Below are 17,538 nucleotides of genomic sequence, written 5' to 3' on the forward strand. Positions count from 1 at the left end.
CTCACTGCACTTTTTCGTTTTATGAAAAAAGAAGTTGCATATTAGGAGAAAAATGTAACTCATCTTACTTTTTACAATCAGTTTATTAATTTGTTAAAAGGAAGGCGTAAATATGAACAATAAGTGCTTTCTTTTATTATCCATTCGGGTTATGAAGGTAGCGATCATTGCAGAAAAAATAATATGTAACCCGCTAACGCGCGTTATGTATTATTTCTGCAATGTTGACATCTTCACATCCAGCATGAATTATAATTACCAAAGAAAGCATTTTATTGTTTGCATGTACCTACTATTTTTTGTTCTAATTACATGTACTATTTTATTATGATATACAATATACTACTATATAACTTCAATCCCAAAATGATTCTTATCAATGATTCCTGCAAATTGCAATCTTTATATGCCCAATTTCTTTGGATAAATGATGCATCTTGTGATAATGATGCTCTTCAAAGGCTTTACATTGAAGTTTTATATTTTTAGGCACATGTACATGTAATATACATTTATGTAGCCTACATTTATTTCTCAAAGTAAAGCATATTTTTGAATGTTCGATCAGTTTATGTAAATAGGCGCCTCTGTAAATGCGTTTTAGGACCACAATGTGAACTAATTAATGTAAACTGATTGTGCTATCTTGTATATTATATATAACTCTGTCCCAAGATATTTTGGATTCACGTTTGGCTTAAGTGCTTGATATTTATAAATACCTCAGGATTCAAACGATGTTCATTCAAAAGTATGAAAAATTTCCAAGATTTCTCTGTCAAAACGCCACTGTTAGCTTATCTGGTTTCAATACAATGCTAAAAAATGTGATGTCTACTGAGATTTTGCATTGCAGCAAGCCCGGATGATAACGTTGAAATATTGCGCGATGTATTCCGAGTGTATTCCGAATGGAGAAAAGATGTAAACATTCCCCATTATAAATCTCCGTAAGGAATCTGTTTTCGTTCCTGCGAATTTTTCCGAGTGAAAGATGATAATGTGTCAATGAAATTATCTTGGAAAATATCCCTTGCAACTATTTTAATTGCACTTCTTTCACAGGTAAGTGTATTTCTATAAAAAATCGTCCAAATGTGCAGCATAAATATCTTGGGACAGACTGTTTCCTATAGGCATCGGAACCGGGGGGGGGGGGGGGGGGGGGCTTGGGCTTAGAACCCCCGCCCCCCATACCACCACCCCGATTATTTTGCAAAGTTACATGTAGGCATAACCATAAGCCTTTATTTGCTTCCGACGCCACTGAGTTTTACAAGAAAAATTGTCATATTCCGGAAAACCCGTCCGTCTTGTTTGCTTGGTTTTACATTTACTCTTTCGATTATCTTTTCTGGTTATGAGGTTGACCTTAAGGTTTGTGACATTTTTGTTTACGTAAAAGCAAAATAAGCCTTAACATTCATTAGTTAGTAAAACAATCTGACAGAATATTAATATTCATATTTTGAACGCTTTGATACCGAGATCGATATTGGGTTGTGATTATTGTCTTTTGAGAAGTGGACAGGCATAGCCTACATCCACTTCTCTTCGCAAGCCCTAATATTTTTATTCTGGAAATCGTGTAAATGTCGGAACCGAAGACGGATTACGCTTCGACCCATGTTTCGACTCCAGTTTCCCTGAATTTTCATAACAGACCTATCATTTCTACATTTTAAACATTATTGCATCCATGTATTATAAAAAAATCAACACTAACCCCTTGTCAAGTCATTTTCCCAACTTCTACATCCCGGGTTTAAATTATAAGACCTCTCGCTATAGGTAGTTTAAAAAGTAGAAAAATTATAGTCGAAAAAACCGGAAAATATTGTTCGGATTGTAATAACAGATTGGCTTTGGTTGGACAGGTGTCCGCAATTTTAGGTAGAGGGTTTCATGAATATCATAACAGTGCATTCATGATATTTACCAGAAACCCTGCAATGGATGGAGAGAACACGGTTTTCTCTGATTAAATCCATTATTCACTATAGTCTGTCCCAAAATATTTATGCAGCACATTTGGATGATTTTTAATAAAAATACACATACCTGTGAAAGAAGTGCAATTGAAATAGTTGAAAGGGATAATTTCCAAGATAATTTCATTGACACATATTTATCATCTTTCACAGGAACAAAAACAGATTCCTTACCAGGGGTTCAAATTTTTTTTTGGTGATGGTCAAGTCCAGGACTTAAAGAGTAAATTTTAGGCAAGTCCGAGGAAGAAATTCCCAAGTCCACATTGTCAAGATTGATAGATAAAATTATATCGACCTAAATATCACTAAAACTAATGTTATAATTTATTTTAATTTGTTGCAATGAATAAAAACTATATGTTTGAAATTAAGTTTTATTTTATTCATTTTATCATTGTATTAAAGCCATGGCCTATCGTCAAGCCAGTGGCTTTTGGAATTCGTGAATTCTCTTCTTTTCATAAGTTTTGTCTAAGGAATTATTATTTTTATCACACCTCGAGTCACCCCCGGCTTCATGTTCTTCACAGGGTCTTTCATTTGTCGTTTCTTTGCGTATATTACTGCTCGTAAATCCAAAATTCAACAAACTTACTGCCGTTTGTCATAAGGGAGAAACATGAGAAAATGTGTAAAAGCAGGTCATACCGCAACGGAAAATAAAAAGACGGATTGTATTTTCGAAATGTTCGTAATGCTTATGTGTTCATTAATGCAAAAAAATAACACAGTTTTATTAAATCCATGATGGAATTTGATTTATTTTTAATTTTACGAACTTTTTTTTTAATTTAAAAAAAGATAAGCAAGCCATGATGCCAAGTCCCTGGACTTCGGCGATTCTAAATGCTGAGTCCGGATCCGGAATTTGTTAGTCCGGGACGTCGGGCTTGAGGAATTTTGAACCCCTGCTTATGGAGATTTATAATGGGGAATGTTTACATCTTTTCTCCATTTGGAATACACTCGGAATACATTGCGCAATTTTTCAAGGTTTTGGTTATCATCTGGGCTTGCTGCAATACAAAATCCCCGTAGACATCACATTTTTTAGCATTGTATTGAAACCTGATAAGCCAATCATGGCGTTTCGACTGAGAAATCTTGGAAATTTTTCATACATTTGAATGAACAACGTTTGAACCCTGAGGTATTTATAAATATCAACAATTATATCAGCAATTAAGCAAAATCTGATTTCGGGATATATTGGGACAGACTATATATGGTGACATCAACCCTACGCTATGGCCAGAACCTCCGACACAGGGGCCAGTAATAAGATAAGCATTCAATGCTTAAATATTATGTATGTGAACTAGTATTTGTTTTACAGAATTATTACATGTATCGGTAATAGCAAACAGCTTTAGATCATTTATAATGCATCAGAGTTATTGACATTTAAGTTATTCATTATCAAAATTGTTTTATTTTATTTTAGGCCAATTAATTAACAGCTACGCTGAACTAAGTTATAAATCTTTTGTTAATCATTATATTTTATTTTAGGCCAACAGAAATGCTGAACTATAAGTTATGAATCTTTTGTCATGTTGCCCAAAGGGTTCTCTGCATTCCTGTACAAGAACATCATGTAGAGTATTGGCTATAAGGTAAAATTAAATGCTACTGAAATCACTCTAATATTTAATTCATGTTTTAAATAACTTTAAGAAAACACTTAAAAACGCTCTTTGCAGGTACAACTCATCCGCCCAATCAAAAACACATTATCAAACACTGGGGGTGCCACGCACGGCCAGTGTAAAAGAGATCAAAGCTGCATACATAGAATTATGTAAAAAGGTATGGACATGAGAGAGTTTATTAGCATCTGATTTTCTGTGATTAAATTTTTACCTGCTACTGTGGATTCAATTAAGATTATTCATAGCGAACCAATTTTGAAGTTTGTAAAGTTTTAAAGTTTTTGTAAGTTTTGTTTTGATTTTATTTCGTAAAGGACTACTGTAGTTTCATTGATATTCAAGGGTATCAAAATCACAGTTTCAAGGATACGTAAATTCGTGGCCAATGACCCTATCAATACAAAATGTTAATAGAAATTGCATTTCAATGAACATTTAATTTCATGCGTTAACTTAACAACGAAATCCACGAAAATTGGTATTCAACGAATATTGATGAAACCACAGTATATATGATATGGGCCTGGAATTGTCACCTAAGATGAACATCACCATTTTACTGTAATTATTTGTTTACTTTGTACAGATACCATATACATGATGTTTTTCCATAATTTTCATTTTGATTCAAGTGCCCACAACTTAGAAAGATGACATCGTAAAGATAACCTTTTCCCACCACTTTTGCATTTTTAGCATAAAATGGGTTGTTTTCAAGCAGTATTTCTTTCAGAAAACATAGAGCGCATCTTTGAACAAACAAAATATTTTAATCAGAGATGAATCTTGCCAAGATAAGTAACAAAAACTTTTCCTTGTTCAAAGTGTAGCTCTATATTTCCCATAAGTATAAAAATAAGAAAAATGTTAATTTTTGAATGATTTTGATTGAATTATAGAAATAGCAACACTTCTGATGTCACATACTGCCAATGAGTGCAATTAAATCAAATAAAAAGGTGAAAAATATACTTCATGATAACTCTTCTAAAAAATAATCTAACAATATATTGTACCTGAAACATTTAAAAAATAGCTAACTGTAATTATGGGGGCCAAATTTGACTCGTATCATATATTTTCGCTTCTGTGTTTATTAAATTAAAATATTGATGTATAATTTTTTTGGCGACATTAATCATGGTCATGGGGTATGCTGCAGATTCCTTATTTTACACAAGTACTTTATTTTGCCATTCCATTGTTTTTTGTCAAATTGCAAGCACTGAATTTCCCGTATAAATTAATTCATGTAAAATTTAATTGAAAACAGTCAGAAAAATAAAAGGGAGATGTTGAAACTCTAAGGAATGCTTGTTATGAATTTACACTGATACTTTCTATAGATTCCTTGTGTTTAACTTAAGTAATCTACAGTATCAGTTAAATCAATGGTTCCACAGTTTTTAGCTCACCTGAGCTGAAAGATCAAGTGAGCTTTTCTGATCAAAATTTGTCCATTGTCTGTCGTTGGCGTTGTCATTGTCGTTGTCTTTGTAAACTTTTCACATTTACATCTTCTTCTCCAGAACCACTGAGCAGATTTCAACCAAACTTGGCACAAACCATCCTTGGGCGAAGTGCTTTCAAATTATTCAAATTAACAGCCAGGTCCCTTTTAAAGGGGAGGTAATTTAGACTTATTGAAAATTAGTCGGCATTTTTCAAAAATCCTTTTCTCAAAACTATTAGGCCAGAAAAGCTGTAACTTGTATGGAAGCATCCTCAGGTAGTGTAGATTCAAATTTGTTCAAATCATCATTCCAGTGGGTATGGTGGGGCCACAATGGGGGGATGAATTTTTACAGAGAAATATATTGAGAAAATCTTTAAAAATCTTCTTCTTGATAACTACTTTAGGCCAGAAAAGCTGTAACTTGTAGGAAGCATCCTCAGGTAGTGTAGATTCAAGTTTGTTCAAATCATGGTCCCTGGGCGTATGGTGGGGTCACAATGGGGGGGGGGGGTGAATTTTTACAGAGAAATATATTGAGAAATCTTTAAAAATCTTCTTCTTAATAACCATTAGGCCAGAAGCTCAAACTCCTCAGATAGTGTAGATTTAAGTTTGTTTAAATCATGGTCCTCGGGAGTAGGGTGGGGTCACAATGGGGGAGATGCATTTTTACAGAGGAATATATAGAGAAAATCTTTAAAAAATATTCTGGGAAAGTTTTCAGTTCAAAAAGCAGTAACTTGTGTGAAAGCACAGGTTGTGCTGATTAAAGTTTGATGAAACCATAATTCCATAGAGAAATTGGGGCCACAAAGCTGGATGGGTGGGGGTTATATAGGAAAAGAGAAAAATCTTCTTACAGGTACAACAAGAAAAAGGGCTTGGTATTTACCATATAAATATGTGAATAAAAATTGGCAGATTTTAAATTTTTTTTGAGCAAGATCTACTGTACTTAGTTAAGGTATTTTGATTTTGAATTTTTGATACTGTAATGCTAATTTGATCAGAGTTAAAGCTATTGTTGCGGGGGTGAGCAATGTGGCCCTTGGGCCTCTTGTGTGCATTTTGTCAGTTACTGTAAAAGTGGTTATTTACACTGGTGGTAAAGTACACGTTTTCAGGAGTCAAACAATTTGCACTGGTACATGTATTAAATTTACAGTGCATGACTTACCAAACACGTGACATGTTTGAATTTTTCTACCATACATGTGGGGGTAATTAACACGGTTTCAAGCTTACCATGTAACATGTGTAAATTCCCCCATGCGTAAATAACCACTTTTACAGTACCATATTTCTGATGCTTTAAAATTTTCATGTATTAAAAAACAAAATCACCAATTATCATATCTTTCTTTTGCCAGCATCATCCTGATGCTAATCCAAATGATCCACAAGCTCAACAAAGATTTGTGAAACTTCAAGAAGCTTATAATGTACTAAGTAGCCCTGTAGAAAGAGCATGCTATGATGTGAAGATTAACAGGGCCTCACATAAGACTCCGTAAGTTTTGTGGTTTGAAAAAGAAATGTCAGGACAGACAGGTACATGTAAAATGATCTTGATTGCAAAAGCTTTTGATTTCACGGAATTCATGAATAAAGAAGAAGGTACGGTTTCTTTAAATATTTGCCCTAAAATTCCAAAGTTGTTTAAATCTCATGAAAATATGCACACAATATCTTTAATACATGTGTATATAAAGTACCATGCTATACACCCTTATTCTGATTTCAAAAAAGGATAATGACTTCAACATTTTGTCATATTTCTAAAATGTAGTAAAAAATGATGAAAAGTAACACATTTTCTCCTAGTTTTGAAGAGGAAAATGTGTCCGCAGCCGTCGCCCAGAATGAAATGAATTGATTTTATGTGATATCACATAATATAGTTATAATGTGAGTTTCATCTTGGGCGACGGCTGCGGACATAGTTTTCTATTCAAATAACCATTGAAAAATTGGTGACGTCTGCTTAGTTTAAAAAAAAATACGGGAAAATATACTTTTAATGACGTCACAATTACCATTGTGAAAGTCTAATCAGGTAACTAATTAGATTCTTAATCTATGGGTATTCATGTGTAAATAAATGCTACATTTCAATTTTTCGTGATACATGTATTTAAAAAAATTATTTAAGAACAGGGCAAAATATGAGTGAAACTGTACTTTGTTCTTTGTTTGACATTTAAAAAATGGAAAGTATAGTAGTATATCTAAAACTTCAATTTCTGAATCACTACTACGGTAATTTCCTTTCTTTCGTACCAATTTTTTACATACTCCCAAAAAAGGGGGGGGGGGGGGTGGGGCAATTCCATGATAATTCAATTTTTTATATTTTAATTTAAAAAAAATTAGTTGCTGCGAAAAAAAACGGGTGGGGTCAGGCCCTCCTGATGCTACGTGCCTGTAGATAGGGGGTTTATATATTTTTGATATAAGAAATATATAATGTCAGATGCCTGGGATTGGTACATACCCCTGGTGAATTTATATCAAATACATCTCTTAACCATAAAGTTGTGTATATAAAAAGTACAACATGCTCATTCTGTGTAGATAAATGATAAATATCTGCAATTGAAAAAATTATCCAGAAACTATGGATCAGCTAGATCTTCCGACGCTGACTTCATTAGAAAATACTACCAGGAAAAAGCCAGAGAACATCAAAGACAAAAAGATATGGAGGACTGGAGATATCGAACTGGAAAGTATAGAGATAATGAGATGGATGAAGCATTACGAAAAGAGAATGAACGACAACGCCAGGCCTTTCAAAATATATTTCAGTCTGGAGCTGGTAGAAATCTGAGAAATGATCGGTATTGGAGTGGACGGTATCAGTATCATTATTATCACTCCAGTCACCCCGTTGGAATATTAAGGCGGATGATGTTCTATCTTATACTTTGGACATGTTTGTTTTCTTTGATTGGAACTCGTCATTGGTATGTTGTACTGCTAAATTTATTACATATCTAAGAAATCTTGCCCTTTAATGTTTCAGCATTAGATGTTCTTTTTATATATATACATGTATATATATTAATTATATTTGTAGAAAAAGTTATTTTAAAAAAAACAAAACTTTAGATATTATTTTAAGTACATGTATGTACGAGAGTTGTTCAGAGATTATTGTGACAATCAATATATTTTTCTTTCTAAGTTACAGACATTAGTGAAAATTGGCATAGACATTAAAAAAACCCTAAGAAATAATTGAACAAAGTAATATGAAATATTTAGTACCGGTATTTTGTTTTTGATGGTACATAAACTAGTTAATGGTCAGGGTACCCGGCACAGACATTAACTCAGCGATTAAAAAACTTCAACCTCTACTTACTAAGTGTCTCTAGACCTAAAAGTGCAGATAATAAAATAAATCAAGTTATAGAGATATTCTCATATTACTTTTTATTGTGACTGATCTTTGTTCAAATTTCCTTTGTGTTTGAGTTGATATACAGAAATAGAATAAGTAAACAGTTAAACTTTGATATCTCGAACACTGATATCTCGAATACAGTGGATATGTCGAAGTGATTTGTATGTCCCAACCTCTTATTTTTAAGTATTTTACTATCAATAATTATCTCGAATACTCAGATATCTCAAACTATTTAAACAGTCCCATCTAGTTCGAGATAACGAAGTTTGACTGTATTTAACAAGCCATAAAATGTCTGACTATGCCGGCATATCGACTTTTGATGCCAAAGCTGCACAATGAGTGTATATAAAAATGGGTAAGAATCTCGGAAGAAAAAAATTTCAGTGGAAAAAAATTTTAGTCCAAGAAACTGCTTATTAATGAACAAAAAATATGCTCTTGAAAGAGATCAAGCGCTTCAGTTTATCAGGCTTTTTGACTGATGGTTTAACTATAACGAAAATATAGGGATGTAATAACAAGAACTGGTAACACATCAACTGATGTTAAATATGTACATAATGACATAACTGACGCTTAATTAACAGTTATTTAACTTTTGGGTAGCAATAACTCAAGTTTTGTTCAGTAAAAAATCAAGAATGGAGAGGTAATGTAAATGTTTACTTCCTAAAAGGAAAACAATAAATGAGAAATAAAGAATATTTCATGTTTTCTATTGATTTGAAACTTTAAGATATATAAAATATAATAAGCTTGGGCAAGTTTGTCAGCTGACCAAAGATAATCATATAATGTCATGGACTAGAAAATTTTAACATTTATAAATTTATTTTGATTTACTTTCTGGTGAATTTTCAAAAGTTTAACTATTTTTTCAAAGGAATAAGACCAAATGTCTCAATAATTTTCATATAATGTCATGGACTAAAAAACTTTAACATTTATACATTTTATTTTGATTTACTTTCTGGTGAATTTTCAAGGGTTTAACTATTTTTTCAAAGGAATAAGACTAAATGTCTCAATAATTTTCCAACAGTCCTCATATTTTGGGACATTCAGGCATTTTGACAGTTCAACTGTTTTAAAGAAACTTTTCATAAGTTGTATAGTTAAGGGAGATGGACGGCCATCTTGTACATTTGAGAATAAAAATGTAAACATTGAACTGGCTTGTTTCTGCACAAAACTTTTGTCTAAAAAACATTGTTCTTTTCTTAATTAAATGCATAATTTGCATACAAAACAACATGTAGAACCTCATATTTATTGCTTTTTCATCTTTAGACAACAGTTTTAGTAAGTTTTGTGCAGAAACAAGCCAGTTTGCTTACATTTTCTTCTCAAATGTAAAAGATGGTTGCACATCACCCATAATATATGTTATATAAAGTGTTTTTACTTGTACTAGTATTATTTCACTTTCTCTAGAATGACAGTTTATTTTATTTTCAGATCTCCCTGGCTAAAACGAATACAAGGTAAGAGCATTTTTCATGTAGCAAAATCACAGATTTAAGTACCAGTAGAAATTAATTCAAGAACCTACGTAGGTACTCCATATCTAAATCAATTTGTTAAAAAACCATGGCCATATATTATGAAATACATGTACATCCAGTACTCCAATACTGTTAAGGTATATACCACTCCTCAATATTCTTGTATCAAGAATTTTTTAAAAGTATATCATTGAAATCTGTAGGCATAACAAACTTGAAAAATGCAAAGATAATGGGAGGTCAGTGTTCATCCCTCTGAGTTATGGCCAATTAAATTTGACCTTTTTGCACCTAAAATGCGATTTCAGCCTGATTAGGATTAGTTGTCAGTATTTTCATTAAGCAAACTTTTTTCTTGAAATATTGTTTTAATTATGCACAATGGTCACTCTGAATAGAGGGATTGCACTTATATAGACAATTTCTATAATACGATAGTTACACTTTGATTTGAAATCAAAACATTTTGAATATATAAGATTTATCAAGTTTGTCTATATACATGTAGATATGTAATCAGAATCATTTTGACATAATAAAACATGGGGGGTCAGTGATGTCAAATTTTAGATATATGGCTTCCAAGAGTATAAAAAGAAAAGTAATTGAAAATTCATAAAATTGCTTGTTCTGTCATTTTCGTTTAAAAAACCCTCTGCATGAGAAAATAATTTCCCCCAAAACTTGTTTGTTTATTGAATTCAAATAAATTTTCTTTATGAATTAATGTTGTGTGATTATGAAATGATGATCTTTCTGTGAGGACTATATTAATAAAATCACTTTCATTTGAAATATAATGAACATCTGCACAATGAAATCAAAATGTGAGGAGTGAGATACCTTAAATAAACAATTCCTTCAGTTTCAGCCAATTTGCTTCCCATTACCTTGTCTTTTGGAAATCAACTTTTGATTTGCTTGTCTAACAAACCTGTACTTCAGGACAATTTCACAAATTAAGGTGGTGTGGGACACTGCCATGTTGTGACGTATTGTTTATCAAAATAAACAATAAAACCAAATGTAATTACATAAGTAGTTTCTTTCCCATTATTGTCACCTATCAGCGTAGCGCAGTGGGTTAGAGGGTTTACTATGAATCTGTAAGTCATGAGTTTGAATCCCGCCGGGGGTTTTAAAATTTTATCACTCCAAATATTTTAAAAGCTATTTTTTTTTTGGTTAAATATTGTAAAATTTGAAAATTCTAAACTGGTGATTGTATTTCAATTATTATGTACTTTAATCAACATCAATATTGACAGATGTCCCAATACACTGTACCACTCTTAACTACAATTATCATCATTATACCCCCTTGTGTGTCTGTCCCTAACAAATTTCTGTCACATTTTCTTGGCATCTATCAATTTTAACACAGTCTTTAATTGTTTAGGTATGCCATAAGTTTATTTTTAGCCTTAATTTTTAAACAAATTTTTAATTAAAGTTTTCTCAGCAAATATTCATCACAGATGCTTGTATTTCAACAAAGCTTTGTTTAGATATGCCATATGGTTGGATAAATTTTTGTATCAATCAGATGTCAACTTTTTGTTGAATGACGACTTTGTTTAATCTTAGTTTAATTAATTTTTTTCTACAAATATCTGTCAAAGATTTCTCAGCAACTATTACTCACAGATCCTTAAAATTTTAATACCACTTTAGACTATTTTTTAAACTGTATAATATTTCTAAAGATGATAAATATGTAATATGTATTATTGTTTAAATTATGCATGCCCCAAGAGGGCCTTGAACTGGTGAATAAACATGAAATGTGTTATGTTTTCAGGTACTTACCTTACCTCTTTATAGATGAAGAGAATCAAAGTGGGAGAAATGATCATGTATAGTGATTATTTAAATTTTACATTTATGATGTTTGTAACGTGAATTATTGGATTTCAAAAGAGCGAACTGTGAACTCTTAAATTTGACACATTCTTTGTGTGGACTGACACTATAATTTTAACGTACAATGACTGAACTGTTAAAGTTTTAATAAAATGGCTTTTGAAAAATATCCACAGCTGTTGTTTATGCTTTTAAATTAAACTACAATTTGAAATACACACAAATTAGAATATCTGTCCAGTAACCTGCCATAAATGAAAGAAAAACACATTTTACCTTCTATTTTAACTTTTTCAGGTGTATTTTGAATTACAAATGTCATACATTGTACTCTGAATAGTTTATTTGGTTCAGAAATAAATACTTTTTTAGTCACATGTGTAAAGCAGTACAAAAATATCACAGATAAAGGACCGCATCAAGTGTTCATCAAGACTCCTCCATGTCTGGCCCAAGCAGTGCCCTCCTTTTTAAGTACTCTTCAAACATCATCATATATCTGTTTATGAAAGCTTTTCGTAAATGTTCACTGGATGACACACGTTTCTGCACTGAAGTGTTAATCTGAGATATCTTCACCAAATCAAACTTAGGGAAAACACTGCAAATATCCCAAACAATATGTTTGAATCAGTTCCATATACATTACTGTTAACAAACTGTAGGTAATTTACCTGGTACTAGATTTGTGTTGTTTTCTCTCTGCTGGTACTAGTTCAACTACATGTATTAAAAATTGACAAATTCTATCAGTTACAAACTTTAAAATACATTGCATGGAGATATATATAGAGTTGTTTCCATTGGATAGCAACATAATACAACTGAAATAATTAAAGCTGCTTGGTCCGATATTTTGACTAAAATGGTATCAAATAATTTTAATATACATGTATAAACAAACCAATTATCTTTAAAGGTTATTGACTTTCACGTATTTAAACTAGCAGAATTGGTCTCCTTTCAAATTAAATAAAATACATATACATTGTAAAGTAAAAAAAAATTATTTTAGAATTGGACCTCAAAAGAACAAAGCAAATGCATCATTGGCTTGTTAAGAAAAGGGAACCGTTAAGTTTCGTCGCCTTATTGAATAGGTTTATTTAAACCACATTTATTCACTGATTGTAAACACAAAAAATCTTTTGAAATATTTTTGAAAAAAATTTAAGTTTTATTTTTGATTTGCCAAGACATTTTTGAAATCTTATTTCCTTTATTTATATAGCAAATGTCAAAGTCGTAATACAAGCATACCTGCTTTGACATTGGGGGCAAGTGTTAATAAGGTGCAAAATAATGTGGTAACCTTTCATGTAAGGTTTGTTTGTGAACAAATTTGGAATGTCATTTTCCGATTGAGGTATGAATTAAATTACTGGGAAAACTACTTTGATGCCTATTAAACACAACATGCTAACAAAACTGTTGTTTAAAAGCACTAATAAAATTTGATATAAATTGGACCAAGCAGCTTTAAAATTGATACAGCTTGCATATTATTATTAATTAGCAAGATATTGATTTCTATTACTTTGAAAATGCTTTTATACATGTATAAACATGCAACTAACTAACACGTCACTCAAACATTATTTGTAAATTAAATTAAATACATTTGTTAGAAGTATCTGAAGTACCGTATATTACCCATGGCTGTCTTGAGTCTTTTTAATGAAGTCCGATTCTTGAAGTTTATCTTCGGAGATTCCTCCAAAGAGCGTCAAGTTGAGAATGGAGAGGCAGTCAGACTTGTTCAGTCGCAGGCTTGTACACATGTTTAGAAGGGCAAATATCATCAGTTCTCCAAACTTCTCATTGGTCAATATTACACTTTCTATTGGAGAATACAAAAAAACACCAGTACTCATTCTGCAACTAAAAAGGGGTGGGGGTTGGGGTAATATAGTCTTAATTCCCCAAAGTACAGACTAAATTACATGATTCCATCATTTTAATTGCGAGATTATATAACTTCAAGCGCAAACTTTTGATATTATTTCATGATATTTCACAACTCACAATAAAATAAAAAGCAAGATTAATATTGTACTAAAATCTGTGAAAATGCTAACCCAGTTTCTGTATAAATACCGGTAAATTGTATTAAATTTTCGCTTTTTATGCAATCCCTTTTACATCAAAAAATATCCAATACACAGAAATTAAATTCAGTATTGTTCTGTTAGGAACTTTTTAAATCACAAAAATGACTGACGAAATTAAAAAAATTCTACATTTTGCCCATTTTGCAAATTTTTGGATATGCAAAAAATCCAGACATAAGTATTATTCATTTGAAAGTACTACATTAAAAGAAAAAAAACCTGATTTTAGGTTTCCAAATGGGCAAGTCTTTTCCACTGTGACTGGATTTTCTAATGCAGTGTTGACATTTTCTGAACAGTCCCATGAATTTTGTTCACTTTCTTTATTCCATGATAGATCTGGTTTTAAAATTTGATTAGTCTGAAGAATCTGCTTCAACTTTTGGGGTGAGTATGCAGCTACAAAACTATAGAGAATGGTGTGTCCAGAAATGTGTTCCTTTATTTCCTCTGCCATTACTTGAATTTGAGATGGTAGAACACAAATAAATACCACATGGGATAAAGACACTAATTTGATATTGTCATGAAAGCAATCAACACCTTTATTCTGCAAGTATTCTGAAAAGAGAAAAAAATGGGAGAATTATACACAAGGTAAAAAAAGACTTTAAAAAAAGTATATTCAAAATTATAAAGAATCAGTGCACAGGCACTCAAGTCTGCATTGAAGTTACTGTAATCCTAGAGCGGAATTAAAGAAAAGCAGAAATGAGTTTATGAACAATGAATTTATATATACTCTGTCCCAAGATACCATCGATTCACATTTGCTTAATTACTCCATATTTATAAATACACATGTATCTCAGAATTCTAATGATTTTCATTCAAAAGTATGAAGAACTATCTTAATTACTCGATACTAATAAATACCTCAGGGTTCAAATGATGTTCATTTAAAAGTATGAAAAATTTCCGAGAATTCTCTGTTTAAACACCCCCCTCTATCTTATCAGGTTTCAATATATGGCTAAAAAATGTGATGTCAATAAGGATTTTGTATCGAAGCAGACCCTGATGATAACATTGATAAATTGCGCGAGGTATTCCGGAGACTTTTGAATGGAGAAAAGATGTTAATATTCCACATTTTAAAGGGGCATGGTCACGATTATGGTCAAAAATTATTTTTTCAATTTTAATGTTTATAATGCTTCAGTAAGGCATTTTTAATAGGCAACCAAAATTTGAGTGTCATTTGTTGAGTTATAAGCGAGTTACAGAGTTTACTATTCCTCGCTATGTAAACAAGGCTTTTGTTTACATTTTGAATGTTGAAGTTAAAACTCCAGTTTAAGACCTAAAATGAATGTGTTAATCGGTAGGAACTGATTATTTATGCTTAAAATGAATAAGAATATAGACAAATCATCTTGAAAAATATTTTTACTGGTATATTGAACCTATGAAAACAAAAACAGGGCACGAGCCTTGTTTACATGACGAAGAATTGTGAGCCCTGTATCTTGCTTAAAACTCATCGACGGGCACCCAAATTTCATTTGATCATTAGAAATGCATTCATAAAGCATTTTAACTAATAAAAACAGAAAAATAAAATTTGACCAAAATCATGACCATTCCCCTTTAAATCTCCATTAGAAATCTTTTTCGTTCCTGGGAATTTTTCTAAAGGAAGATATATCTTGGAAATTTCCCCTTTCATTGATTTCAATTGCACTTCTTTTTCTGTGAATCACAGGTATGTCATGTGTATTCTTATTAATAATCGGCCAAATGTGCTGCATAAATATCTTAAGACAGAAAATTGAAGGCTGGACAGAGGAATCAAACCTCGGACCCCTGTAACTATACAGTAGTCAAGAGCTCTACCACTGAGCTACTCGGGCCGATATCCATGGTCCATATAGCCCCAACTACATTCCTCCCTCCTCATAAATAGTCTTTCCCGCTGAGGACATATTAAGATAAGTTTATAAGGACTTATTTAAACTGCCAGATAAAGGAAGCATACGGCACCATTTGTAGCTGTTGAGGTTAAATGGACCATGGATATTAGCCTTCATTGTAAAGCATCAGATTTCATGCAAAACTTTTTACCTAGTGTCTCTGGTCTTCTGGTCGATACTTTCATGTCTTTAGGATTAACCCTTCCATAGGTCAAAAGACAGTGGGCTAACTGACTGCCAAGGCGACCGCATCCAATGATGCCGACTTTGAGAGGATCCCTAGCTTCTTTGTCTTGCAGAATCTTTGCTGTCATTTTTTGTGGACTCTTCATTTGTTTTTTTATTTGCCTTCAACAAAAATTACACTATACATATATACACGGAAAGCAGAGAGAGAGAGAGAGAGAGAGAGAGAGAGAGAGAGAGAGAGAGAGAGAGAGAGAGAGAGAGAGAGAGAGAGAGAGAAAGAGAGAGAGATATAGATATTCAACGCACCTTGCCTCATGGAGTATGTTCGCGAAAAACGTAGCTTGAGTGCAAGCAGTCACAACCATTGCATGTGACCTTTTTCTTAATGCAAGTAGCTGTTTCTCTTCATCGTTTAGTGCACTTTCAAACTGCAAAGACTCTAAATTATGTGTGATATCAATTGGAGTAATTTCAACGGCAGACTTTTGAAGTCTTTTCATAAGCGCCATTTTGTATCTATGAAAGCCCGCGCACGCGCACTGACTTCTCCTACCGGTATTCAATAAGGTGAACTAGAAATGTTTCCTTCTTGTTTTCCATGACAAAAAAGCAAAAGGGGCTCGCTGTAACAATGTGAAATTATTATTTTTAATTAAATCAGGAACGTCCCTGTCCAAATACGTCATGCTATCATTCTTTAATTAAGGTGGTATAGGACACTTCCATGTTGTGACGCACTATAGGCCTATTTATCGAAAGAACAATAAAATGAAATGTGATTTTATAGTTTCTTTCCCAAAGTTGTGCAGTGGGTTAGATCGTTCACTATGGATCTCTAAGTCATGAGTTCGAATCGCGCTGAGGATTTTAAAATTTTTACCTTTCGAAATTAAAAATTAATTCACATAATATCGACAGATGTCAAAAAAAGGGGGGGGGGGGGGGGGGGGGGGGTGAAAAAGAACAATATTATGAAAGTTTTGCTTTTCTGTCTTACACGTCTACCTTAACACTCTTTGACTGTTTAGGGTGAAGTATGAACCAGATATGACCTAGGAACTTGTCAGACTATTTATTTTTTTCTGCTATGAAATTTTTACCCCTCATGTTATACCAATTCTTCATCACAGAAGCAAATGTCTCTAGGCCAAGGGGAGAAGAATGAGTTCTTGTACAGTAAAAGATCTTCTTTGACCTTGACATTTGACCTAAAAGTGTTATTTATTCAAGGTCACAACAAATCCCTTTCCCACAAGCTCTCTTTAGGTGAAATAGACCTACATAGGACCTTACAATATCTTGTACTGCAAAAAAGAATGGGAAAAAATGCTTTTCAATCCAAATTATCTTTTTATTATGAATAGTGACCTTAATGTTACTACATAACCTTTATCCACACGCCTTCTATTGGTGAATTTTGAACAATTAAAAATGATAAAC

At 32.4% G+C, this 17,538-nt stretch overlaps 2 protein-coding genes across 2 annotated transcripts; one reads left to right on the plus strand and one right to left on the minus strand.

Moving 5' to 3' along the window:
- Positions 1-1,289: 1,289 nt before the first annotated feature.
- LOC128177198 (uncharacterized) lies at positions 1,290-12,054 on the plus strand. The gene is made up of 7 exons (XM_052843795.1): positions 1,290-1,377; positions 3,507-3,610; positions 3,698-3,803; positions 6,473-6,612; positions 7,715-8,068; positions 9,976-10,001; positions 11,824-12,054. Coding segments are annotated over exons 2-6 (678 nt in total). The 5' UTR covers positions 1,290-1,377; positions 3,507-3,533; the 3' UTR covers positions 9,977-10,001; positions 11,824-12,054.
- Positions 12,055-12,152: 98 nt separating this feature from the next.
- LOC128177197 (NADP-dependent oxidoreductase domain-containing protein 1-like) lies at positions 12,153-16,639 on the minus strand. Its single transcript, XM_052843794.1, has 5 exons — positions 16,405-16,639; positions 16,061-16,257; positions 14,216-14,557; positions 13,539-13,725; positions 12,153-12,486 (listed from the first exon to the last, which is right to left on the minus strand). The coding sequence occupies exons 1-5, from the start codon at positions 16,605-16,607 to the stop codon at positions 12,315-12,317; spliced, it is 1,101 nt and encodes a 366-aa protein (XP_052699754.1). The 5' UTR covers positions 16,608-16,639; the 3' UTR covers positions 12,153-12,314.
- Between the last annotated feature and the right edge of the window lie 899 nt (positions 16,640-17,538).

Source organism: Crassostrea angulata, chromosome 3 (genome assembly GCF_025612915.1).
Source record: "Crassostrea angulata isolate pt1a10 chromosome 3, ASM2561291v2, whole genome shotgun sequence".
Lineage (NCBI taxonomy): Eukaryota > Metazoa > Mollusca > Bivalvia > Ostreida > Ostreidae > Magallana > Magallana angulata.